This window comes from Cotesia typhae, unplaced genomic scaffold (genome assembly GCF_013202065.1).
Source record: "Cotesia typhae breed Kobodo isofemale line unplaced genomic scaffold, CoteBio_Ctyphae contig_48, whole genome shotgun sequence".
Lineage (NCBI taxonomy): Eukaryota > Metazoa > Arthropoda > Insecta > Hymenoptera > Braconidae > Cotesia > Cotesia typhae.
Genome location: NW_027423756.1, coordinates 9,550,979 through 9,578,393, shown reverse-complemented (window position 1 = coordinate 9,578,393; position 27,415 = coordinate 9,550,979). Strand labels below are relative to the sequence as shown.

Genomic DNA, 27,415 nt, shown 5'->3' with positions numbered 1-27,415 from the left:
AAAGCAACGTACGCGGGTTTGTGAAGTAATTAATTTACGCTGCTATTAGTGAATATGAATACGAAAATTAAAATTTGTCTGATCAATTGATTTAATGTCAAACACGATTAAATTTTCACGGGCTCACGCTGTTGACTTTTTTTTTAAATTATATTTAATAAATAATTTATCGGTTAATTTCGGCCACAAGACATTTCAAGCTATCAAATTAAAAAGGGGACAATTACATTTTAATTTAGTATTTACTATCTTCTATATCAAAACCATATGTTTGTCACGGCTTTTAATTAAATTAACAATACTCAGTAATTAATAGTTTAATTATTCACTATTAATTAATTTTTTTGTGTCAAACATATGATTTTATTTAACTGTAATTAAAATTTCAATTAATGCTGTTTCAGTATTGAAATAAATTGAATTTAATTAAACATTTTAATAAATTATTTCATTCAGCCGCTACCTTTGTGATAAATGAATAAATAATTATAATAATTTTTTTGAGTACTCAGAAGATCAGACTAGCGTTTAAAGAATTACTTAATAAAATTGGTAGTAGAATTTAATATCTTAAAAGTTTTCAACAAATTTTAATTCAAAGGTAACGGCGCATTTATTTTATCACGTAAAATTAATTATTGCAAATAATTATAAATGAACTAATAAATCTTACCTGGCTCTCGACTAACATTGCCATATCCATAAACATATCGTGAAGTTCCCTGATTGAATTTTCGAGTTTTATAATGTCAGCATGACGTGCTTCAATATCAGCAAGGGTCTGTTTGGCTTGTTGCGTTTCCATAATTATCTATTAACATAAAATAAAAATAAATAACCACTCATTCAGGTCAAATATTGGATTATTTGTTGAGGTAAATATTAAAATTTATTTTTGCTGAAAATAGAGTATTGATTTTAATTTTATCGCTTGTTTTAATTTTTAAATTAATAAAAAAAAAAATTACTAAAATATTTTGTAAATTAATAATTAAAAAAAAAAAAAAAAAAAAGTTTTGATAATTTTTATGAGTATTCAATAAATTTTATTAAAATTATTTTAGGAAAGTTTGAACTTATAAACTTTTCACTTGTAATTTTTTTAAAGAACTTAATTTAAATTCTATGACCAATAAATTAAAAAAAAAAAAAATCAACACAAGTTAGAACTTAGTTGTTTATATTTTAATGGCTGAATATAATTTTTTTGAAAAAAGTAAAATTTAATAATCATGATTAAATGCATAAAATTATGGAAATAGAAAAAAAAATCATGAAAATTACTAATAAGGTAATAATAATAAAAATAAATATAAATTGCCAGATTACCCAGATTTATATTATTTAATCTGACTTAATTAATAGACATTACCGTATAAATATTTCATGAATAATATTACTTTTACTTGAGTATAAGAACTCACCCCTTGCGTGAATACTGCAGGATTTCCCTGTTCAAGCATTTCCTCGAGCTCTTCATTAGTCGTAGTTTTCCCCGCTGTTAAAAACAAATTACGAATATGAATATTAATATCCCTTAACCATAATGTATTTTTAATAAAGTTAATAAATTATAGGGAGTAAACTTACTAATCTCAAGCTGTCGTTGTATTCTACCCTTACACCGTTCTCTGTAATCGGTTTGCGTCCGATTGTACTCGGTCATAACCTCGACAAACTTCCTTGACAATGTCGAGTGCTGAGTTTTGCGTATCCTCAAATCCGCGGAAGATTTGTTCGTATGCTCTTCCGTCTCGATATTCTGTTCTATCACTGCAACAATAATGAGAAAATAAATTACTTTCGTCTACTAGACTTTTATCTACCATTTGCTGCTCACTGCTTACTGATTACGCCAAGTTTAGAGTTTCAAAATAAACTTTAGCCATAAAAAAGATTTATGTTACAGAAACTACTACTGTTACTCTAAAAATCTTTCTTGTTTAGCTGTTACAGATAATTATTTAGAATAATTCAAATAAATTACCCTTTAATTTTGCTCGAACTTTGTTAGCAGTTTTCTTTATATCGGCCATTAGATCCTCCAGTTCCATTTTGACTTCTGTAACATTTTAAATAAAATAAATAATTAGTTTTTTTCTTCAAATTTAATTTATTTTAATTAATTCATTATTTATGTTAATTTTAACAGTACTCGGTTTTTAAATTATTTATTACGTGTAATTAACATTTATATTAATATTCATTAAATGGCCCCGTGAAATTCGTCACTGTCAGACTATTTTTGACTTGAGTGGAGAGAATAAATTCTTGAAACAAGAAAATTTTTTTTAGACCAAGAATAATTCCTTAACTCAAGAAAATCATTTTCTTCAAAAAAATGGTATTTTTGGTTCAAGATTTTGGCTCTTGAGTCAAGCTAATTTTTTTATCAGTGTGCTTAAAAATTTTTGCACTTTAAACAATGTCGAAAATTTTTTTACTGTTTGCTTATTAATATAAAAATATAAATATTGAGTCAATATATGAATAGAGTAGGCAAATAAACAAATGTAAAGAACAATAATGTTTTATCAATGCGTTAAAAATATAAAAATAACCTGAAACACGTGTTACGTGTTAATGACATATTCATTCATGCGATTATACTGCTATCTTGTCTGACCATAGCGCGTCAGTAACCACTAGCATATGAATTCTTTAGCGGTAGTAGCTGTTAGTACATCACGTTCCTGACACCCTTTCACATAATGCACACACATGCTCGTGATAATCACAATTTCTTCCTATTTACCAATTTATTTTTATTATTTTTTAAAACATGTTCGCATCTACATAAATTATCTTTATCTTTTAAGCGCGCACTATTTGCATGGAGATTTTTCGTAATCCTGAATCTCTTTACCGTGGGAGTTTTTACGTTTCACAAGTGCTTAAATATTAAGCTCACAGGTCTTTCATTTTTATTTTTTTTTTTTTTTAATTCAAGTTATAAGTACTTTACAATACAATAATGAATTTTATACGTCATCATTTCTACGTCGATATTACTTTTCGATAAATTTTTTGCTCTGACGAAAAAAAAGTAATAAAGATAGGATAAGTGTCACAAAGAATTTTTTACTCCCCAGAGAAATAAATATTTTATCTATATTGTTGACTTTTGACGATACAAGTTCAGTCAGGTATCTTACGCTATACGCCAACGCGTTATCAACACAACGGTCTGAGTGCTTTACCCGTATAGCAGAAAATGGTGGATTGAGTGGGCAAAAAAAGATTAAGAATCCTCTTCTAAAAAGTTGATAGCCGGATGTCGTATCGTTTTACGTCACTTCTGTGATTATTTTATTCGGTTGTTGATTTGTCGACTGAGATAGTGGCGGGATTTTTAAAAGAATGAGGGCGAGCGAAGCGAGCGTGTTAAGTCTAGTTGAATAAAAAGAAAAAAAAAAATATGAGAGATACTACAAAGAATCCTTCAAGATTCAATACCCGATATAAGAGAAAAAAAACATATATAATAGTTTTATTGCCACAAGTAAAAGATCAATCGTTAATCATTTTTTTTCTCATAATATCACAATCATAAGCCATTGACGTCTGTCTGGGTTAAGCAATATTGGAAATAAAGATACTAAATGATTTAAGCGCTCACTTTGACAGCCTTTAATTATTCTTAGGCTTTTATTGTCCGTTAAAAATATTTATATTTTCATAATAATAACTTTAAAAAACAGCGTTGCTGTAATGCAATTTAACACGGCAATTTCCTCAAGTATGAACACAAGTTACCGTAGTTCATACCTTATAGACAATTTTTTTTTTTTTTTTTTTTTTTTTTTTTTTTTCATTTTAGCAGTCGATGCACTTAAAAGTTTATGAGTAAAGATGAAAGGAAGTTACACGAGCTTTTAGTTCCCATAAAGGCATCACAAAATGCCCTTGTTAATTGTCATTTAATATATAGCTATATATATGTTATTTTAAAATGAGATCTGGCTGAGGTCCAGAAAAGTTTTTAAGCCGAGGAAAAAAGGAGTTTTGTGGCGAAGAAAATGGTCTGATTGTCGGTAAGCAAAAAGATAAAAACCGAGGTGTCCAACTTCCACTGATTACTTTCATCGAACTAATCCGGTGGTAATCCTCAATGAGGCTCATCGCCACAAACGATTAACCGTAATAAAGGACCACCGTATATAATGTCCGTGGATTCAATTAACTTGTCTGTATCTTTACATATATATAGATTGTTATGTAATAATACCACATATGAGATAGATAGATAGGCATAGATATGCGTATCTTCCAATCTCAAATCTCCTAATTTCCCATGGCTATTTGTATTATTAGCTTTAAACAGCCTACTCACTTATAGTTGATTTCTAATGAGCTATTACCGAAACAAGGATGTACAATCATCGAATTAAATCAATCAATTTTTTTTTCATCTATCCCAATGATTTTTTATATCGTCAATAATTATGTGAAATTTTTTGCTATCAAATAAAATTGTATTTTCAATGTTTCTTTATCTTTTTAGCAAAGTAATATTTGAATTTAGTTATTATTCTGTAAAATCTATTAGAGATCGACCGAGCAATTACAGTCAAGATCTAAGTGTAGATGTAAAGAGGTTATGACTTTGGAATAACTGTTTAAAAGCCAACTATCAGCCATAAAATGATGATTGTCATTAAATTACTTTTAATAGTGCCAATAAATATTTTCAATTAATATAATTAATGCTGCTAAATTTATTTAATCACTTGTATTGAAGGGAGAATTTTTTGAAATTACTCACTGCTAATAAGCATGATATGAGATTGATTGAAAACCGAAATTTAGATTCATTTGTAATAAATATTATTTATAGTAAAAATTAATAATCGTAAAAGGTTTTAGTGTGCATAAAAGACGAATAAAGTTTATGTCCATAAAATGTAACAAAGCATTAAATGATTAGAGGATAAACGAGAAAAGAAGGAAGGAAGGAAGAAAGGTAAACAGTGGCGCAAAAAAGTGTATGATTGATAGGAAAAATAAAGAAAAGACACAATAAAATGGAATAAAAATTTGTAGCGACGTTAAATTACACTAAGTGGGTCGTTGAATCGAGGCAAAGATAGAGCTTTTTATACATATAAATATAAACGTTTGCGAAAACTTGAAATACTACTGACTATTGAGAGGAGAGATCAATAAAAGAAACGTGGGAGTTTGTTTATGATGCTTCAGTGTATTTACCCACAATATAAAGAAAGAGCAAGAGGGTTTAGATGTTGCCTTGCAGTAAAAGAATTGCTACAGCTTGAGAGAAACTAAATAAATTTACAACAAAATGTGCTCTTGAATATTTCCAATGCTAGATTCTTTTATCGGGGTGTGTGTTCAGAATGGCAAAATGTGGAAGGATGAAATTTCGTCACGAAGTCAGGCGTACAGTGCATCCAAAGCTAATGCTGAAGGAAGGAAAAGAATCTTTAAATATCTATAAGAAATCCTTTGATAATGATATTATAGTATATATATATGTCTTTTGTAGCTGTTGGTACTCTTAATTAGAGTCCCTACATTAAAGTATATCGCTAAACAGAGTAACAGCTTTGTTGGGTAATAACAACAACCGATACAGGAATAATTTATAGATTATATATGACTCCTTTTGGCTTTTGTACCTTAGAGTATAATCTCTTATGGTGGTGACGTAATTTTCAATATCATAAGCCTTTAATAAGTATAATTTTAGTTGTCATTATCAAGTATTATAAGTCATTTGGGATTACGTAATTGATAATCAGTTAGTTATTTAGATTAGTGTGTTGATTTATTCATTGCTTCGAGGGAATTAGGGTGTTGGATGCAAAGATGTTAGTGGGATATTTAGGAAGAGATTTAGTTTTGTAAAACTTGAAAAAAAAGTTAAACGAATAGGGCATTTAAAAATTTCATTAAAAATTTTTAAAGTTTATAAAATATTCAAAAATTTTGGAGCCTGATGGAATAATAAAAAATTTTTTTTCTTACACTCTTTTAAGGAGTACCACTTAAAAAAAAAATTTCATCATTTACTGGGAAAATAATTCAACAAAAGAAGATTCAACGCATTTGAGATTCCGAAAACCAAGCATTTCCTGAAATACTCCATTTTGCTCCTCATTTAAATACAATTGAAGATTTAAATAGAAAAAGTTGTGAATTTAAAATTGTGAACAATTTTCTAACTGAATTTTAAAGAGCTTATGTAGACTCATAAATGCTAAATAAAAATATTGTCCTCTTCAGAAGTTTTTTTTATGTTACAAAAATAAAAAAAAAAAAAAAACATACGAGAGAATAAAAAAATCGCTCGAGTAAGATCAATTCAGTGAATAAATGATTTACGTGTGAGCATCGCAAGAAGATTTAACAAAGTATAATTTTGAAGTTATTCATATTTTATTCGATTGGCTGGGTGACTTCAGAGAACCAGTCGATACATTTAAATTGAAGTCGAATAAGCAATCAGAAACTTAGCATTATAAATACAAACGTCACTGATTCGAAATATGTAACGTGACGTTTCAATATTTTAGAGCGACTTTATCCTATAAATATTTTATCAAGGTAATAGCTCTTATTTCATTTTGTTTTTTTCTTGTAAAAATACTTTTATCACGATTGGTGATGTGTTGAAATATTTATTTTTGTTTATTTACATAACAAAAGACGAAAGCTCGAAAGGTAGTGACGGGGTCACTCGTGTACAAAAAACAGGATTTAGCCAACTTTCGTATAAATGAAGATAAAATTCAACAAAGAAAAATCTTCATCATTCATTTTATCGATGTACTTTTTTTTTTTTATTTTTCTTTCTTCCCAGGTCAATATAAGTGATATTAGATACAAAATATAGAGCAAACGTGCAGTGCACGTGTCTTCGTTCTCGAGTGGGAAAATCTTTAATATATAAAAAAAAAAACTATCAGGTAAGCCAGGAACTGCAGTGAATAAAAGTTTTCATTGCAAAGGTGTCACTATACATTTACTTTATATTTATATACATGTATATTCAACGTGACACGAATTTCAACTCGTGTTCATCATAACAAAAAAAAAAACCAAGAATTATGAACTTTCGTGTGCTTGTGAGCAAAACGCTTTCATGTATATGAAGTTGACTTAAAAATTGACTTTTTCGTTTCTATGTATATTCTTTTTATCTCTTTCTTAAACTTTTGTGGTCTATATATAAGTGATATAATACCCGAGTAACCCAGAGGGCTTTAATCCCCCACCGAATTCGCTCAATTGGAGCTCACCGACTTGGCCTGTAACTGGTGGTACGTTGAACGAGGAATAGAATGACGAGGATCAATGCTTGGGGCAATGCAAAAGCAATTAGGGTGAATAGATCGCGTCGTTCAATGCGACCCGCGACTATTTATCCGAAGTCAAATAGTTTAGGTTTTCAGGTTTTCATGCATCAGTTACTTTCTATAGTTCATTTGTACCAGCAGGAAAAAATAATATTGACGGTCAAAAATCAACTTCTACCGATTGAAAATTTAACGCCACAATAATCGATTTTATTGAATAGAATAATGTGTTTTAATATTAAATTCTGATTGAAATATTTCATTCTATATATGAAGCTACTTTATCTGGAGATAAAATTTCCGAGAAAGAATAAGTGTTGTGAGAAATAGTAAGGTCAATATTGTGAATCAGAATAATAATGAGAAAGGAAAGAATGAATTTATCTGTTGGCTCCGAGCTTCAACGTGGCAAAATGCGACTGATTTATTATATGATCTAGCATTCCACAGAGATTTAGTCTGTAGAATCTTCTGAGATAATGCAAGTTTGAAAAAGGTGTAAGTTCAATTCCTATAATAACTTGAATGATATTTTATTTTAGAATTTGACTTTTTCAAATATGCTGCTAAAGTCAAGAAAGTTTAAAGGTATTGAAATATAGTTTACAAATTTATCTATGAGGAATTAGTTAATATGAAAAATATATTTTATATTTAATTTTTAAAGTTAAATTGAATTTATTGATGGAATGTATTTGTGTCGCGTTAAATTACCACTTCTCTATTGAGTGATTTAACTCAAAATTCAATTGACAATATAAATATATAAAATGATATTGAACACGTTACTTAGACGTTTGATGATAAAGTGTACGTGCTTAAAAGTTATTTCGTGACGCTGTTATAGACAAAAAATATTTATTTTTCTTATAAAGTAAAGAAATATTTGATGTAATAATTTTACGTATATAAAGAATTAAAAGACTAAATGTAATCAAATTTGATAGATAGCCTCAATAACAACCATCAGAGTTGTTTGAAATATCATTCAAACATAAATATTGTACGAAAATGTAGCTTTATAATTACGAATATTACGAGCTTTAATTCTACTATGTAATTTGTTTGAAGTTAGTGAAGCGTTGGAGTTTAAATTTCGCTTCAAAGGATTGCAATTCCTCGCTCTAAAATCCAGTTATAAATTCTGTGCTCAATGAATTATCGTACAAAATTAAAACTGAAAAAGAGTTTTTTTTTTTTTTTTTTCTCCCGATAAACGGAAATTGATGAGTGATGAATTATGAATAAAATCTCAGTATTTTAAATTAATAATTTTAAAAAATAAAACTGACATATTTAGGAAGCGCAAAATCGGAGAAACGCCGGATATCGACAGGTTGGAGTTACTAATCACGTTCCCCATTGGTGTCTCGGGTGGATGTGATGAAGGAAATTGGGTTAATGTGAGGTGGAAACGTGCCAGACTAGATTCACGAATAAGCGTCCGTTGGTGCCGGGTAACGCTGTACAATCCCTCCACTTCTCTTCACTGGATCTCACCTCTATCATCCGTGTCTACACATCTTTAGATCCGTACATGTGTAGAGTAAATTGTGGATAAAAGTTGGGATGTCAGAGTCCCGTTTAGTGAACTGGGGCTCCGAAGGGAAGTTACGGAAACGGAAGAAGCAACTTATTGCCCGTGGCTGGCAATAAGACCGACCTGAATAAAATATTCAAGTCCGCACGCGGAAAATATTTACATACTTATACTTATAAATTCATTTTATTTCAAAAAATTTTATTTCTTTAATATACTGTTATACTGCAAAAAATATTAGACTTTTTTTAATGTCACTGTGTGTATAATAGTACAATAGTGAACTTTGAACTTGGTGGTGGTGGTCGTCGGTACAGTACCTAGGAGGAATAATTGTCGCTGGCAGCATGTGGTTTCGATAATCCCGTCAACTCACGATTAATCGATAACCTGGTTATACTATGACCTATTGAGTAGGTGAACTCTCTCACTCAGCAAAGAGCCACTCATCCAATGTGGTCGACGACAACCCACGGCATCCAATACTTCTTTATACTTTTTTTTTTTACTCTATGATTTTATAGAACCTGAAATTCACTTTACTCAACAGAAACTCGGTCTTGGTGTTCCTGTTATACAATTATTGACTAATTAAACATTTTCCATTAATCTAGAAAATAAAGTAAAAAAAAAAAAAAAAAAAAAACTTGTTAGATTAAAAAAGTAAAACAATTCAATGAATTTTTAAACTTTTTAAGTTTTATTTATGCATAGACTTGAAACAAAATTACCTATCTCACAATTTGTAATTAAATTTTTATTTTCGCTCACACATTCTTTCATTCTTCTTTATATTTAGTATTTCTGGAATATTAAACTAAAATGTATGAATAAATCTCTTCAATTGGAGCTATAAAAGCTCTGTCCAATTCCTGCGTATCTACATTCAGGAGAAGCCATTTGGAAACTAACACGAGGAATTAAAACCCGTTAATTTTAATTTTTGTTTGTTTTAATTTCAGCTATGTTCTTCTACGCTGGACTGAAAATTTTAAATAGAACGAAAAGGAACAGTGGAATAAAATGAAAAGTACACGTGATTGTAGCGTGGATAGAGCAGAGGGTTCGTAGAAGAGGTTCTGAGGGATTTGTTGTACCAAGTAATTCGGTCAAGCACCCGCAAGGTCGATGAGAGTTTCCACCACAAGGGCATGGGCAATGTAATGAAGGATTTCCCATGCTATCACTCTCGATCTTCCTTTTCACTCTATCTCTGCCTATCTATCTATTCACTTCTCTCGCCCTATTTCAGTATTTCACTTCTGATTCATCCATCTTATACATCTTCCTCTCTGCATGCTTCAAATAGTCTTTGAATTCCACAACCATTAACTCCTTCGTAATTACAATTATTAATATTTCATTCTTCATTTATATTTTCATTAAAAAAATTAATAACAATTGAAGAGCTTCTTTGTGAATTTTTCCAATTAAACATTAAAATTTAAATAAATTGTTGTTTTTTGAATGTTCGGAAAAATTTTTCTAGATTGTTACATGGTTCTTATCAAAAGACAGCGTCACAATTCACACTCGCGCATGCGCAACAGTGAAATTAGTAAACTGCTAGTGTTATAATTTTCTATTTATTTGTTCGCCTAATAATTAAGTGAGACTTTCGTTTTTAATTTTCAATTAATATTTCATAAGAATTAATCAATAATTTAAAGAAGCTATATCATCATTAATTTCAATGGTCCTATTATCAAACAAATTGAAAAAAATTGATCATTTTATCTACAGTAAATTCATGTATTTATCTTGATTAAAAATTTTTTTATAAAAAAAAAAAATAACTTTGATAATAATAAAGGCCTATAGTAATTTTATTTTATAACATCAACTGGGGATCCACTCGTTATCGGTAGGTAAGTTAAGACCTTTCTCGTTTCAGTTTGTATCTCGTAATCCTATCTTGCCAAAAAAGAAAAAAATATATAGTAATAATAATAATAATAACGATAATAATAATAATAATAAAGAAAAATAAATGAGAACAGAAGTAGAAAAAGGGCGAGCTTCAATCAAGTAAGGTAATGAAACTCTTCATACTATCCAATGGGATTTTTTTCTATCTGCTTTCCATTCAATTCCATTTTTAGTTTTATTCAATTTTCACGTCTCAACTTTTTTTCCTCATTAAAAACATTATTTTTTATAATACAGTATCTTCCTATATTTCGTTAATCCAATAAATTTACTGTTTAAAATATTTCTAGGCATTTAAATTTTGTTGACTGCTTGTTATTGCAATTAATTCAATGAATACTCTTTAATTAACGAGTCGTAAATTTAACCCATTGTTTTAGTGTAGTTTAACTTCAATTGTTGTGCAGAAAAGCAACTTTTAGTTCCGCAACTATTTCATTAAATTTTATATTTTTTTAAAATTCTCTTACAAATTTTTTCAGCTGACAGTATAAAAAAGCTTTTATGTACAAAGGCTGTACTTACAAGCAGTGAAAAAAAGCTAAGAGTAAGCAGAGTGTATCTATAAGAGCTCACTTATAGACATACAACACCCACACTTGCATTCTTATGGCAATAAGATAATGAGTTTAGATCAAGAGGTTACTGTTTTTTTTTTATTTAATTTTTTTTTTGCACCGGTGACATTTTGTCTCCATTCTACCAAGTTGAATCTAAATATATCGATATATAACAATAATAATCAATTACTTTTACTATAACTATTAGAGCGTAGTATTGTAATAGTACGGAGTAGTTATAACAATGTAGAACCTTAATAGAAGACTTACAATTTCTATACATCCAGTTATTATTGATTAGCTCTTGTTTTGAATTTCATTGTAAATCATTCAACTATGTAGTACCAAGAAAATTCATCAAATTAATTTTCTTAGTCATTAAAATGTATTACATTATAACTTATAACAAATAATTAATATTGCTATTGCTTAGATAAATTAGTTGATGCAAAATTTATGTCTGTATTCAAAATAAATTATGCCCTCGTTAATTTAATTTGTAGTGGTAATTGCACAATCTGAAAAGTTTTAGCTTGACAAATTTTGCGCGCGTATAATTAATGTCGAAGATGAAAGCAATTAGATTCATTAAAAACAAAAATAAATCAACAAGTTTGAATATTTTCTTTTTTTTTTTTTTTTTAAATTTTGAATAGACAGAAGAAAAAAAAACAAATAGTGAGTGTATTAAAAAATTAGAGTATTTATATTTCTATTAGCTTACTCGCGTTAATTTAAAATTTTCTTAAATATAATGGCAATTTAAAAAAATTTTTTTTTTTTTCTGCCAAGGGAATTCTCAAGATCTAGAGCTGCACTAGATTTTCAGTGTCTCGGTCTAGTGGCAGAGATGGAGAGAAGAAGTATAAAACGAAAAAATGATAGCGACAAGAAAACCCTTTTCGTTAGGAAATAAATCTCAGTAGCTCTCTCATCGAGTTTCAGATACTCTATGTTACATGATGTGATGATAGAAAGAACTACCAAAGAAAGTGATAACTTTGGTACAAAATGAAAAACTTTTCTCAGATTTTTTTTTTTTTTTTCACATTAACATTTTTCTCGACGGAAGGAAATTTAGACTTTGGACGGAGCTAAATAAATGATACTTTTTCTATTAAACGTAAACAAGGATAAAACAATGTAAATAGATAAAGTTTCGTGTAATTTAACTCCAAGATAGAAAAATTTTTCTTACAAGTTTTGTTGGATAGTTGATCACAATAACACCTGTTTTGTTCCATAAGCGTTGCAGCAAAACTAATAATGTTTAAATAAAAATATTACTGGCGTCACATAAATCTAGGAAGTCAACAAATCAATTATAGTTATCGATAAATAATATCTTACGATCAATAAGTGTTGGTTACTGGTTTTTTACTTTTCGATACAAAAACTCGTATTATTATTAATTGTGATCAACGAGGTCAACAGTACAGTAAAAAATATTAGATCTTAGACTATTGAGTAGCAGTTATATTAGGTTAAACTCCCGAAATAAAACAACTTTATCAAGTTTTATTCCTGTAGAAAAGTTTTGAATTTCATTCTTGTTCTCAGCCAGATTCTGGTAGTCTTCTTCCATCAAATACAAAGTCAAATTCTTCTGCATGTGTATAAAACAAATACTTCAATAAAATTCTTGGGGGAAATAGCTACAGACGTATTTCTGCTCTAGAAAAATTGTAAAAAAACATAATCTTCCAAGATAGATGTTGAAAAATTTCCTTTTTCCGGACCAACTGTGCATGAAATAAAAAGTAACTTTATGATCCTTTAAGTCAGTTCGCAGAGAAATTAACGGGGAAAATTCAAGCCAACGCATCTAAAAACACCAAAAAAGATGAAATATTTTGTATTATATAGATTTTATGATTACCACACAGAATGAAAGGTTACGTCAGGAAAATTATCATCTTAATTAAATCCATAGAATGGAAGATTTCCTTTGAATTCAACATCAGCTTAAGAATTACAATTCAAGAATTAAACAAAGAACTCTTGGATTAAATGCATACATTAAGTTATATTACGAGTATCTCAATATAATTACCTATATTAAGCCTTTTGGTTTCCTTTCTTATCAGAATCTTGGAAGTATTTCCGCGGGTTAAAGTTGAGCGCATAATTATTTTCCTACAATATTAGGGCGATGTAGAAACAGCTCTTGGATAACTGTTATCGTATTGATAGCATTGTTATTTGGATTTGGTTGGTTCAATCGGTTCAGTGCTGGCGATGGGCCAGAACTGGAATTGTATTATCGATACGCCCTCGAGCTGGCTGTCCAGCGCGGAGCTAGCTAACGGACCATTTAGACAGGATAGAAGCTCGATATTGTGTGGGTACGATGATGTTGATAATTTGGTTTCTATTTTAGGGTTTCTATCAAATAACTGATGTTGTTCGAGCTCCCAGAGCAGCGCAACGCTAAATTTTGTTGTCACTGTCGTAAATTGTAAATTGTAGCTGAGCTTTCATGTAACTACCACCGATGATGGCTGAACAAAACGGAAATGTACAGCAGAGTGAATACTTTTGGGATTTGAATAAACAGATCCAACTACTTCTATTTAACCATAAAAATGTCTGCTTGGCTAGCATAAATTTAAATTAATTTTGGTAAAGACACATTGTTTTATCAGTAACTGACTTAAAGTATAGCAATAAATAAGCCAAGTCACCAGAAGAATCCTAAGAAATACAATTATTGAGAATTTTATTCGACGATCTTGCTAAATCTGAAGCTTGATCGAAACTTTCTAGACAGACCCTCATCTCATTCTATTCCCTTAAACGTTTTTGCTCCTTCAACTTGTTTCCTCCCCTGCTCGGCATGACCCACTTAATCTGTCCTAAATCAGCATTTTGCGCCCTTTCTGAGTCTAGAAGAGTATATACTCTTCCTTGACATTCCTATGATGTTTGGTCGTACAGTACCTTTTGTGATATTTATTTATTACTCCTTTGATTCTACTTTTTTTACAAATTTTGTTTAATATTAGCTCTCTTTTTCTCCAACAGCGGCGGAACGAGCTTCATCGACGCGGTTTATTGTTCTCTCATGTCTCATGTCCTTATCATCCTACTCGACGGGATGAAATTACATGAAATCACGGGAAGCAATCTCGTACGTGTCGATGCTTGAACAATTTATCTTAAGATTGAGGTTTTAAAGAACTATCAGATTCAAGTAAGATAAAACCAGCTTTTATTTTACCAAGGAAAATATTTAGCTTGGAATTTTAATCATGTACCATCGGTAATCTTTACTCATGTCGCATTACGTTAAATGATTAATAAAAAATATTGTGGTAATTAAAATATAACAATTTTAATTTAAAAACTTCGAGAAAAATTTTTTTACTCAATAAATGTTTATTATTTAAAAGTGTTAGTTCAATATTTAATTAGATTTCATATTCTAATATCGATTTGAATAAAAAATGAAGATGAAAATTATAACTGTACAGCGTTGATGTACGATTAGATTAGTTATCCGTAAAAGATGACTAAAATGGCTTATATAATATAATAAATAATCCAGTAAGACGAATAAATCTTGGGTTGAGGTTGAGGAACGTATATCGGTCTCTTTCATCCGCACATTCATTGAAAATCTCACACAAATCCTGGGACTGAGAGCTGCAGTGACATTCGATTCTCAGTGATAAATTTCACACTTGAGCGCTCAAGATTTCTGGCTTTCATCTTTACTTTTCATCCACCTCCATCCCACCAGCATTTTTCTTCTCGCATCCTTCCGCCTATTGCCATCGTGAATCTCAATTCAGGATCAGAGTCTGTTATCGTTACCAGAGATGTCTACGTTTTCTCTTTCATGGCACATATTTTTTATGTATTAAATATTTTCCGAGTAAAATAACACCAAAGGATTGAAAAAGGAGCTAAGTATGATGACTTTCCGAGCGTAATCAAAAAGATCCAGCCTGTATTTATGTATACATCTAGACACTAAGAGAAAAGTTGCTCAGGATTAATTTTCAAGCCGGTAGAGAAATTAAAGTGTGTTAAGTTGTTACCGTTCATTTAAGAGTAAATATAGAAAGCATGAAGATTTATCTTTTCAAAATAATCCAGTATTAAAATCTTATCTTTTCAATTTCAAAATTGTAAAAGTTGTTGTTGTTGTTGTTGTTGTTGTTTTTTTTTTTTTTTTTTTTTTTCCCCATTAATGAATGTGAAAGAAGGACGGTAGTGAAGTTAAATGAATATTTCTTTTTAATTTATAAAATAACTTATCCTTTAATGCTTCAAATGTAGTTATAATGTTGAAAAAAAAAAAAAAATAAATAAAATCTTTATAAATGTAAAGCATTATTAAAGTTGTTAAAAAAATAAATTGTCTTAATGATTATTTACCGAGATACACGTATACTTCCTGTCACATTTATTTTTAATGGTTAATATTATTATATCTTCAAAGAAGAAGTATTATTATGTTTTATACTTGCTCGACAAGATTACAGAACGGACAAGTTACAAAGACAAAGGAACTTGAGCGCGAGGAAAGGGTAGAAGGAGGAAAAAAAAAGAAAAAACTTAAAAGTTAAATAAAATGAAATAGAGATGGTGCAAGTTGAGTTATACAGTCGGTAGAAGAAATAATAATTCTTAGTGAAATAGACTGATGAAAATGAAAAGATAGTAGAGAAGAGAAAATGATAAATAAAATAATAATAAAAAAATAGACGAAGAAAAAGAATCGGGAAAAGAATAAACGCAGTAATATAATGGAGTCACGTAAGCCGTCTTTTCTGTTCCTCCTACATTTCCAATCTGCAAACCTACGCAGACTCTCTTTTTTCAGTTCTACTCTCTCCAAGACTGTTCTATCTCCGATAGTTTTCATTCTATGCTATAAAACTGTTCATACTGTTGCTTCCTTTTTTCTCGCTCCCTTTACCTTACAATAAGGACTTTTTTACTTGACAACGCAAAAAAATGAAATATCATAAAACTTTATTACTTTTTTATGGATTATGTGAGCTGATTTTTTTTAAATATACTTTTATACTCTGTTATCCGTCTATTAATCACACATTTTATTACATTCCGGACCAAATACTTAATGTATACACAAATATTCGCTGTTTTGTATATTCTCAACAAAATTATTTGATAAATATATTATTTAGTCCAATACAAATTTTCAAGCTCTTATGTCAATCATTTGGATGAATTACATAAATGCCTATAAGGGATAACTCTTCAGCTAATGAACGCACAAGATCTTGAGTAACGATACGTCCACGTAGATAGTATATCTATTTCTCTAGTAAATTGTTACTCGTTAACCATTACCCTTGGCGACATCAACCCTAAAGTTGAATGTTTAATGTGATGTATTACTAAACTTGGGTACTATAAATAAGGGGGTTAATCTCTCACAAAAATGGAGGAAAACTTTGCGAGAATTTTGCTAGTAAACTTTAATATTTTAGTGCCTTAAATATTTAATTACACATTTTAACAAAATTAGTAGATAATTAAATTTACAACGTTTAATAAACACTTATTTCAGTACTGCATTATTCATTAATATTTAATGTACAAACATTTAAAAATAATCAATTAAATTTTGTTCTTTAAAAGCTTATATAGAACTGAGTTGTACGAAATTGTGACAATTAAATGTATAATTGATATAAAAAAAAAAAAACAGTTTATGAAATAGCAGTCTGTGTTTTTAAATGAAAAGCGTTAAATGATATAATTTAATTTCTTTATTAGCAGCAAAATATTAAGCTTAACGTGAATTTTGTAGAGATATAATAAAAAATAATGACAAAAGTTGAAAGTTTTATGAGTAACTGATATAAATTAATCAAATTAAATTTATGTTCAATAATTTTTTACTTTTTTTTTTTATTAAGATTTATATTGATGATAAAAATTTTGCAATGTAACAATTTTTTGATAAAATCTTTTTCAACGACATGATAAGTTACTCCAAATTTATCAAACCTCAATTTTAGCACTAGGAAATTTTATGAAGTGAACAAATAAAATTTTACTGCTAATATATTTATCCCAAACCAATGAAAAAATATAAATTTTTTTTCAAAGAGATTTTTTTAGAGGTCAAGAAAATCTCGTACTTTTAACTTAGTTAAAAATTTCACCTTTTAAAGCGTGTGAGAATTTTACAGTAAAAAAATAAAACTTTAAGGGGATTATAAAAATGTTTTTTATTTTTAATAATAATAATAATAATAAAAACTGATAGATAATTAACGATTTGACAGTAATTAGCAGTTAAACGCGGTTGATTCAATTGAATAAAAAGGGAAGGGTGAAACGACGTCTGACGGTTTTAACGATCAAACCTCAAGGTTGCTAGCCCGCGGAAGTGCGAGGTAGGTCTGGTACAACTACTATACGTTGGCGTGGCTGAGGAGGATTAACGTGGTGAGTGAGAAATGTGGTGAGGGGAGATTTTGAGCTCCACTGGCTGGTGGATAGGAGGAAAAAGTAGTAGTGTAGTGGCAGTTGTATGCTATCAGAATAGGAGCAGAGTATCCAAATACAAGGCCGAGGATAGATATAGAGGGAGAAATAGGAGTTGGAAAATAAAAGAGGGAAAGAAACTGTACTGTGAGTAAACGTTGTAGTGTAAGACGAACCGTGGGAGAGCGATGTCACGGCAAAGAGGTCGAGGGGAGTGTTGCCAGAAGTGGTGGAAGAGTCCTCGTCAGAGTGGGAGTGGAGTCAGCAGGCTGGGTGGCAGCTTGGTATGGCGGTACGGGTATATGGAGCTTTGGAAGCTGCAGTTGCGGCGAGGATCAATAGTAGATCTACCATTCAGCTAGTCACCCAGTCCTCCGGTTAGTTGGTCCGGACGATATCCAAGGTCATTTTAGATCTTTCTTGTAGTTAAGTTTCAGAGATTACCATCGCCAATTGCTATTTCTTAACGGGAAATAACTTTCTGGAGATCAATATTGTAGATACACATTTATGTTATTTATCTTTACAAATATACACCGGGAAGTTATGAAATTCTATAGCTTACAAATTTCATATAAAATCTTCTCTTTATTTTATGGATAAAAAATTTTTTCGTGCGTGTAATGTCATCAGGTCATTTGCAATATCACTGAGCAGCGAATTATAAAACATCAGAGGGTTATACGTAATATTAAATTACAGTGTAAAGAACAGAGAAAACATTTTTTATAAAAGAAGAATGATATTTTGTCTAGGAAAAAAAAAAAAAATTTATCACAAAAAACCTTTGACGCAACTGTTAATTTTTAGTTAAAGGTTCTGTTTTGATAATTTTTAAAGTAATTATTTATAAATATACAATTTTAAAATCAATCTAAGAAAAATTGATGAACAGTTTGCAATAAGCAATTGTGATTTTGGTAAGACTTCAATTAAAACAGAAACTAATAAAGTTTCTTCCCTAAGGACAAAACTAAGCTGTTTCTGCTCGACAAAATTCGCATTGGTCTCAAATAATCTTTTCGAGTGGATAAACAAGGGTTGATTTTCAAACTTTGAGGAGAGAAGTGGAAAGAAAGTTTTATAAATATTTGTTTTGTGAAAATTTATCAGAAAATTTCTACTAAAAGGTGGGAAAAAAAAAAAAAAAAAATTCCAAGCTTCACGATGATTAAGTGACTTGTTTATTAAACGTTGGGGACAATATTAAAGTGAATAGAAAAATGGGACTTGTGACACTACGTACTTACGGTATTACTAAAGTGATATATGTTACTAATATAAAGTTATTTGATATATGATTTTCATGGGTAAATAGATAAAAAAGGTAGTAGTAACAATAATCCGAACAAAAACAGTTTCACTGTAAAAAAATCGTGCCAAGTCCACGTTCATAAGACTATTAAGAAAAAAAAATTTTATTTCTTTACAAAAAGATATAAAATAAAAAATTAAAAAATCCAAGTAACCGATATGGTTGTATATGATTTTCGAAAATTAAAAAAAAATTTTTGTAAATTTAAAAATTAAAAGAAACAATTTTGGAACGTATTTAGTGTGCGTAGTTACGAAATATTTTACTTTTTATGAAATTCCTAAATTGTATCTACTAGGACACTTAAAAAAAATTGAAGTACACAATAACGCACACCAAGTACGTTCCAAAATTGTTTCTTTTAATTTTTAAATTTACAAAAATTTTTTTTTAATTTTCGAAAATCATATACAACCATATCGGTTACTTGGATTTTTTAATTTTTTATTTTATATCTTTTGTAAAGAAATAAAATTTTTTTCTTAATAGTCTTATGAACGTGGACTTGGCACGATTTTTTTACAGTGAAACTGTTTTTGTTCGATTTCAGTTTTTTTGTAATTATAATAAAAATTGACAATTTTAATTTAATACATTTCCGGTGGCAAACTATCCCCTTTAAGCTATAGTTCATGTAAAAGTTATTCTTGCGCCGCCTGGCGTGTGTAATTGCAAGCTGTCAAATATCTTTTTTTCACTGTAGTTTCCCATCTATTATAAGATTAGCATGCATCGTTATATTATTTAGTCTCTGGCCGTCCGCTTTTTACATAAGAAAAAAGTTAAAATCTAAAAATCTGGGTCGCTATAGTTTGTGCTGATTATTTTTAATAATTTTAAATAGAAATTATAAAGATAATTGATAATAATCAAGTAATACGCGTAATAAAAAGCATGAACTACTATTATAAAATATCATATATAAAAAAAATCAAATTAAATTTGAAAAAAAACTTGTAACCTCAAAAAACGATTCTGCTTACGGTATATACACACTCGGTAGTCTGGCTTGAGAACGGAACTTGGCGCCAGATTCTACCGAATCTGTTGATTAATTAAATACAAAATGTGTATAGATAATACAAGGGATAGAAGAATTTTATTTTTATATTTGAGTTTTAAATAGTTAGCATGCTTGCTAACGGATTTAACTGATAACCACGAGAATACCGAGAGTTGATATGGAAATACGATACGAAAAAAAAGTTAAAATAAAATAATATTACAGTGTGTAGTAGAATAAAAATTAAAATAATAATAATAACAAAAAAAAAAAGAAAAAAAGAAAGTTGATAAAAATGCGGTACACGATGATAACGAGGCCATTGAATTGAATTTTCCATTTCTGTGTTTAACAACGTCGATGCTTTGCTTAGACAATTGAATTCTTTCATTTGAATTTCATTTTTATATACTGAAAATTATAACGAGTCGCGGAAAATTTTAATAGTTGGGTAATATAGAGAAAATTATGCAAGTGAGTCTACTTGTGACGATTCTTCTTCAAAAATGTATATTAGTATGAGAAAAGTGAAATTAAATCCAACGATCGGATTGAATTTAATTTTTCGACGTGTTATTAAAAACAAAGTGCTTTATAAAAAGTTTCTAAACTTAAATATTCTCTCAACGGTATTACTTTTTAATTTCACTTATTTTTGTATTATATATTTTTAAATACTCTGTAAACTTTTCGTGCAAACTAAATTTAATAACTTACTCGATTTGAATAAGCAAGAATTAAAAACTCAAACGATTTTATTCATTACAAAAAATATTTTATGCGAAAAAAGAAAACAATAATTTTTTTTTTTTTTTTTTTGAAGTGATTTTGGAAATTCAAAAACTCAAAAGGGATTCGATGATTGAATATGATAGATGCTGACGTAACCAGATAAATAAACGAGTAGGCCTGATCGATGCGAACAAATTCACAGATTGTAGATGATAAAGCGCTGACGTGGTTGCCTAAAATATCTACTATTTTATAGACACATTGAAGGTTTATTGAAATTATTAAAGTTTATGCCCGAGAAAATTTATAAGGGAGTTTACTCAGGATCCTTTACTTAGTTGTGATCTGCGTTTAATGAACCGGCGACATCAAAAACCGAGACTGAAAGAGAGTAAGAGAGTCGAGAGGATAAAAGGAGAATAATGCAATCAAGTATGAATGTATTAAAGTTTGCAATGACTTTCGATCCCATCAACTATGATGAAGATGCGGTAAGTTATCGTGAAGCCAATGAATCAGGGCGTAACTACTGTTCGCGTGTTGAGTCACGCGAGTCTCAACTTCTACTAGTTGGTCAGTAGTGGAAAAAAAAAAAGTTATTGTGAATGGTATAAAAAGAGAGAAAATAAATAGACAAAGGGAAAAAAATTAGTGCTGCAATACTGACAAAGTATTGATCAACGAAAATAGTCTAGTTACAAAGGGGAGAAATTTTCTCTTGAGTGACGATAAAAATGTGTTCCGTACGCTCCGGAAACAAAGGTAAAATGTTGTTCAATATATACCATTCATCTATATCATGCTGTAATAGTTTGCTCTAGATCTTCGCACTATCAACGTCTATAAATTGAATCATATTATTTTCTCTTTTTGATAATAGTTAATTTGAAAAATCATTAATTACCGATTTATGCTGAACTAAATAGCTCTAATAATTTACGATATCATCAGACAAATGTTTTTGGATTTTCTATCTTTTACTTAATTCAAATTTAGTGGCAAGTAGAGATTTCGGAAGATAATTTGAACTAGAAGATTAATTAGGCAACAGAGAGCAAGGATATGAGATGAATTACATCTAGATGACTATGCTGAATTAACGATGCAAATGTTACACAGTAGATAGAATTTATGTGCAGTGAGAAAATGGTAATCGATAATCATCTGGAATAGATATCTATAACTTACAAATTTCAATTCACTTGAAAGGCAATTTTTATTAGCACCTTAAATTGCGCGCTGGTAAATGAGAACTCGAGAACGGAGTAGTTTGTGTACTAAATGGAAAAGTTTTACGGAAATGCCTAACACATGATGATTTTATCGTATTGAATAGATTTTCATATCAATTTTACATGTGCTCTTCATTACCAATTATTATCATCATCATCTGAATCGAAAAATTTCATTTACGCCATTAATTAAATATTCTTTTCAAATAGATATCAGCATCACTTTTCAGGTTGATAGAGCTTGTTATTATTCGTAACTCGTTAATGAAAATATTTTTCAAGCGCATTTTAAATATTCACAAAAATTTCAATTGGCTTCCAGAATATCACTCAGCAAAACATTTATTGTTATTCAACATCGATAGTAATTAAATTAAAACCAGAATACGCTTATAGCACATTCATCCTTTGACATTGTTTAATTTTTGATATCGATTTCACAATGTATTATTTTTTTTATCAATTTGCTCTTTTTAGACTAAAATAATCCCGTGAAAATTTGTAAATTAAAAAAAATTTAATAATGTGAATAACAAAACATCGATAAATTATCAGTTTGCATCATTTTAATATTATTGAAGGTGCTGATATGAATGACGATAATTCGATTATTATAATTAAAATGCAATAATAATAGGATGACGTATTTGTAATCACCTATACTAACAATAACGCTCTCCCGATGCGAATTAATAACATCATCCAGTACATATATGATAGATTATTGAAAGGTCACACATTAATCAGGACCTTTCACTACACAACTACAGTTAAATTTAAGTACACGCAATGATAACGGACGTGAAATCTATGGAATGACAAATGTACGAACGAACGAGCAGACCAACTAGCGGGTTAAAAGGAAATAAATATTCAATGCACTGATTATGAAATTTGATTAACAAACATACGCACATCCGACGGACTCCAGGGAGACCTCTGTTCTCCCTCACACGCCATTCAATTTCTATCGAGTATTACCGATCAAACACCTAATCATGCGTAAGAGCGATGCTGCCTAGTGCGAAAATCGTATGATTTACGATTCGTGAAAGCTTTTTCACAAAATATGTATTGCAGTTAATTTATGGATGTAAATATAGCTGGCATCTGGATGATTTTCTGATCGCGGTGAAGCTTCTCACGGTCGAAATGTCACAGGTTAAAATAACTGCAACGCCCACCGCAAAGACAATTGACAAGTGAATACGGGTCCGTTTTGTGTTACGGCAAACGAATACCGATGAGATGAGCTTTTTAGAATGCAAATTTAAATGATCGTTTTATTATTTTATCCTGCTACCACGTCGATATTTTCGGTTTTTTTTTTTTTTTACTCCAATAGCTTTACTGCGAAAAGTTATCAGTGAAAAATAGTGATAAAAAGATAATTCTTTGAATAAAATAAATCGACAATTTGTAGATTATAATGCGGGATAAATAAATTGGACTTGGGCCGATTAATTTTCGGACTTTTAATAAAGAATAATAAGAGCACACAAAAAATGAAATAAAGTGTTCTCCAGACCGAGGCTCGGTATAGATATTTTATGTACGGCGGTTGTTGTGGCGAAAAGAAGAGAGAAATATCACTTGTCGAAATGAAACTTTGTCGACCTGGTTTAGAACTTAATCTTTGTATCTGTATCTGTTTCTATTTCTATTTCTACTTCTATTTTTGGTCTAAGTGTAAGCATATCTTTTCATGTGTCTATGGATGGGTTTGTGTGTACGAAGAACAGTTAAAAGTATCGAGGAAAAAATCTTGGATATTTTTTTCTTGTTTGACAAGTTCATCTAACAAAATGGCTCCACCGGGGATCACAAAATAAATAGTAAGGCTAAATAACGTTCTTCTTCTATTGTAGGGTAAAAAAACTCGCCATTATCTCTTTCAATTTTGGCGAATGATAATTCAATTTTTTCTGTGATAGAGCAGCTCAACATTTGAGGTAAAATAATCACTGAAGAAAATTTCGGAAATTTATGAAAAAACGTAATAAAGAGTAGTGATAATGATAATAATAATGAAGAATAAAAGAAAGGGAATTAAAGGCAAACTTGTCAAGTAAGTATGCTTTGTCACAGAATATGTATTGTATATAACAACCCTGTGTTTTAGTGCACGACACAATACGGAAGTGCGTGTCATACTATACAGGTATATATTAAAAGAACCGAGGGGAAAAGTATACAAGCTTGGTCGTCAACCTTGATGAGATTGTTGGGAAAACACTAATGCAAAAACATCAACTTTATACTGTGTTCACAAAAACTAATTATGATTAATTGATTGATATAATAAATTTAGTTTTTAGTTTCTTAGTTTAATTTTAAGGAACTATAATTAATTTTTCGTGTTATTATCTAAAAATATCGCAATATAGCGTGCTTAATATCATTATTGAGTTAAATTCATAAAATTTAGTGGCTAGAAGCGTTAAGCGCATGTCTCATCTTTAGAGGACCGATGATCGAATCCCGTTTGAGATATTATAAATTGTTTTTATTCATTTTTTTTTCTTTGATTAATTAATTAATCGATAACGAACAAGATAATCAGCTTATTCATAAGATGGATAATTTCAAAGATACAGTAAAGTTTTAATGATGTTTTATAAGAAATGAATAACATTACTTTGAGTGAAAATGTCTAGTGTTTCTTGTTGAAAATAACTTTTTATAATTTCTTCATCAAGTACTTATCGAGCTAAGTTTTAATTTAAATGCCTTTACTCACTAACAAAACAAAAACTCAATAAAATACTTGTTTATTTCGCAACTTCGAAGAATGTGTACCCACATTATTGATCATAGAATTGATTATACAACAACATAACTTTGGAATTCATCGAAAAGTTTATAAGCCAAGGAAATTTATTATACGCTTGCCAATTATTGCGACTCTATATACAACACCAATTCATTAGAAGGATTTAATTTTCAAAGGCCTATAAAAATATATTTAAGCCGATTATTCGAAAAACTAATTGACCGATTCTGTCTTTTTTCGATAACATTTCATTAAGTCCGAAAATCGTTGTTTTTTTTTTTTATATAATACCGTCGATCATTAAAGCTGATTACTGGGTTTTAGTCGAGAATGATATATTAAATACGATTATAAAATTATCGAGCTGATTTATCAGAAAAATTTTCAGCCCTCTGATATGAAAAATAAACCCCAGGCGAAAATGGAAGATATTTTACGAAACTTTAATCTTTAATTTTTTAATTTTAACAATTAACTTTAAAATTATTCAATAAAAGTTTACCTTAATTGAACTTATTCAAAAGTTTTGTAATAAATTGCGATGCATGAATTGAAAAAATGAGAGGAGTAAAAGCTTGACAATATAAGAGAATTCAAAAATGATATTTATAATATTGTGAATAAATTAAATAAAAAAATTTCCAATCAATAATTCATTATATTCGTGTACGGTCCGTAGTATCAGTAGTGAGTTGTAAGGTTATTATTGTTGTTTGCATGATAGTAGTTGCTTTTACACTTTGTCACGCATACGTTGATGAAGGAAGCTTTCTATATAAGTATTCAGGAAAAACAATGTCGTTCAGAGATAAGAGGATGTCAAAAATTTTCTCACGTTCGGTAAATTATTATTAAACTCGAACCACCGACTCAACAGTTATGCTAAAAAAATCACTCTAAAATTAAATTTTTATGCAAAAATATGAATTTTGATATGGTGTTATATAATATTATAATATAATCATACAAAGTGGTGTTAATAATTTTTCAGATTATTAAAATGAAATTTTTTCTATAGATTCTGAGGGTTTTTTTTTAATTAAAAGCTTGGAAAGTAAAAAAAAGTTGATGAATTTTTATACAGGAAGCTCTTGATAAGAAATTTGATTGAATAACGCGTTAGATATTTAACGTGTATATTATGAGAGATTTTTTTAATAAAATTTAATAAAAAAAGCTTTTTATCAAAGCTTTAAGCGAATCTAACCTTGACTCATAGCATCAGGTGCAATTTTCACAAGTAACAACACATAACCTCGGGATAAAAATAGGAAAATATAAGAAAAAAACAAAAGCCAAGTAAATAACAGTGTTATTTTAGAGAAAAGCATTATTTTATCTGGCAGACGCGAACAAGTGAGGTGTTAAAAAATAAAAGTAATGGTACAATGTGGGGCTTTAAAAGTAGCACTTGGAGCTGATCGAGAAACCAGTACAATACACCAGCCGCGTAGACGGAAAGAAAATGGGGAAAATAAATAATAGAAAAAAAAGATGCAGGTAAGGAGACGTGAACAGATGCTAACTGAGTACTTGTTCAAAACGCATTATCTCGGGAACATCCACTGAAAACAGTTTATCTGTGATGCTATATAAAGATTACTTCTCGGCAAATCGTTAAATCGCACTTACTAAAAACTACATGACCAGTGGATTTGTCTGATTTTTAGACCAAACAGGGGAAAAAGTTATTCTGAAAGTAAAAACGATGAAAGCTTCAGTTGCAGAATATGAAATTCAGGAAAAACTATTACATTTGGAATTATTCAACGTGAAAACTTCTATCACTTAAATCTTTATTTTATATTTTCGTGCAAGCAAAAGGTTTTTTTTAATCATTTAAAGATAATTTTTTATTCTTAAAATTATAAAAATGCAAGGTTAGGTAAAATTTCATCGGTTTTTTTGTGGAGATCGTTTTTTTTGCTTTGTTATCCACTTCATGACGTTGAGAATTAATTTTCTATATTTATTACACTTTTTCTGCAGACAGCCAATGGCATTGAATATTGAAACGAAAAATTATTCATAAAACAGCTCATATGTTGTAATTACATTCTTTATCATGCTTCAATTTTAACAATTAGTTCCAATTTCTTTTCTTCATTAATTATTCACCCCGATGCAAGAGCAGCTAACTCTGCATAGAGGTTAAAAGTCGTTAATTTGTTTTTTTATAAAAAGAAATAATTTTTTATTATATTTCAACATTTTTTTCCGAATTAAAATAATAGCTCATGTTTTTAAAGATATTTTCTTTCCTTCATTTTTGTTTTCTTGAAGTAATTTAAACAAAAATTAATTATTCGCATTCTAAAGAGGAACTTTCAAGAGAATATAAAAAAAAGTGGTGTAACACAAGATTTTTATTAAATTATGCAAGTCATGGACTTAATTGGACAAGAATAAGTAGACTTATAAAAATTGAAAAAAAAAAAAAAAAAAAAATTAAAGTTTGAGTTAAAACTAAGCTTGCAAGCGAAAATATTAAAAGTAAAGAAAATTCACGTTTTAAACAGTGATAAAAACTTTCTATAAGTT

At 29.4% G+C, this 27,415-nt stretch overlaps 1 protein-coding gene across 4 annotated transcripts in view; it reads right to left on the bottom strand.

The window, feature by feature from the left end:
- The window catches only part of Syx1a (syntaxin 1A), a 60,064-nt gene that overhangs the window by 16,629 nt on the left and 16,020 nt on the right, over nucleotides 1-27,415 (bottom strand). For all 4 annotated transcript variants that reach the window (XM_074245737.1, XM_074245734.1, XM_074245735.1 and 1 more), the window contains exons 4-7: nucleotides 1,988-2,062; nucleotides 1,591-1,773; nucleotides 1,425-1,498; nucleotides 674-811 (exon numbers count right to left, since the gene is read on the bottom strand). In XM_074245737.1, the coding sequence (XP_074101838.1) occupies nucleotides 674-811; nucleotides 1,425-1,498; nucleotides 1,591-1,773; nucleotides 1,988-2,062 (470 nt within the window). The remainder of the gene's footprint in view (nucleotides 1-673; nucleotides 812-1,424; nucleotides 1,499-1,590; nucleotides 1,774-1,987; nucleotides 2,063-27,415) is intronic.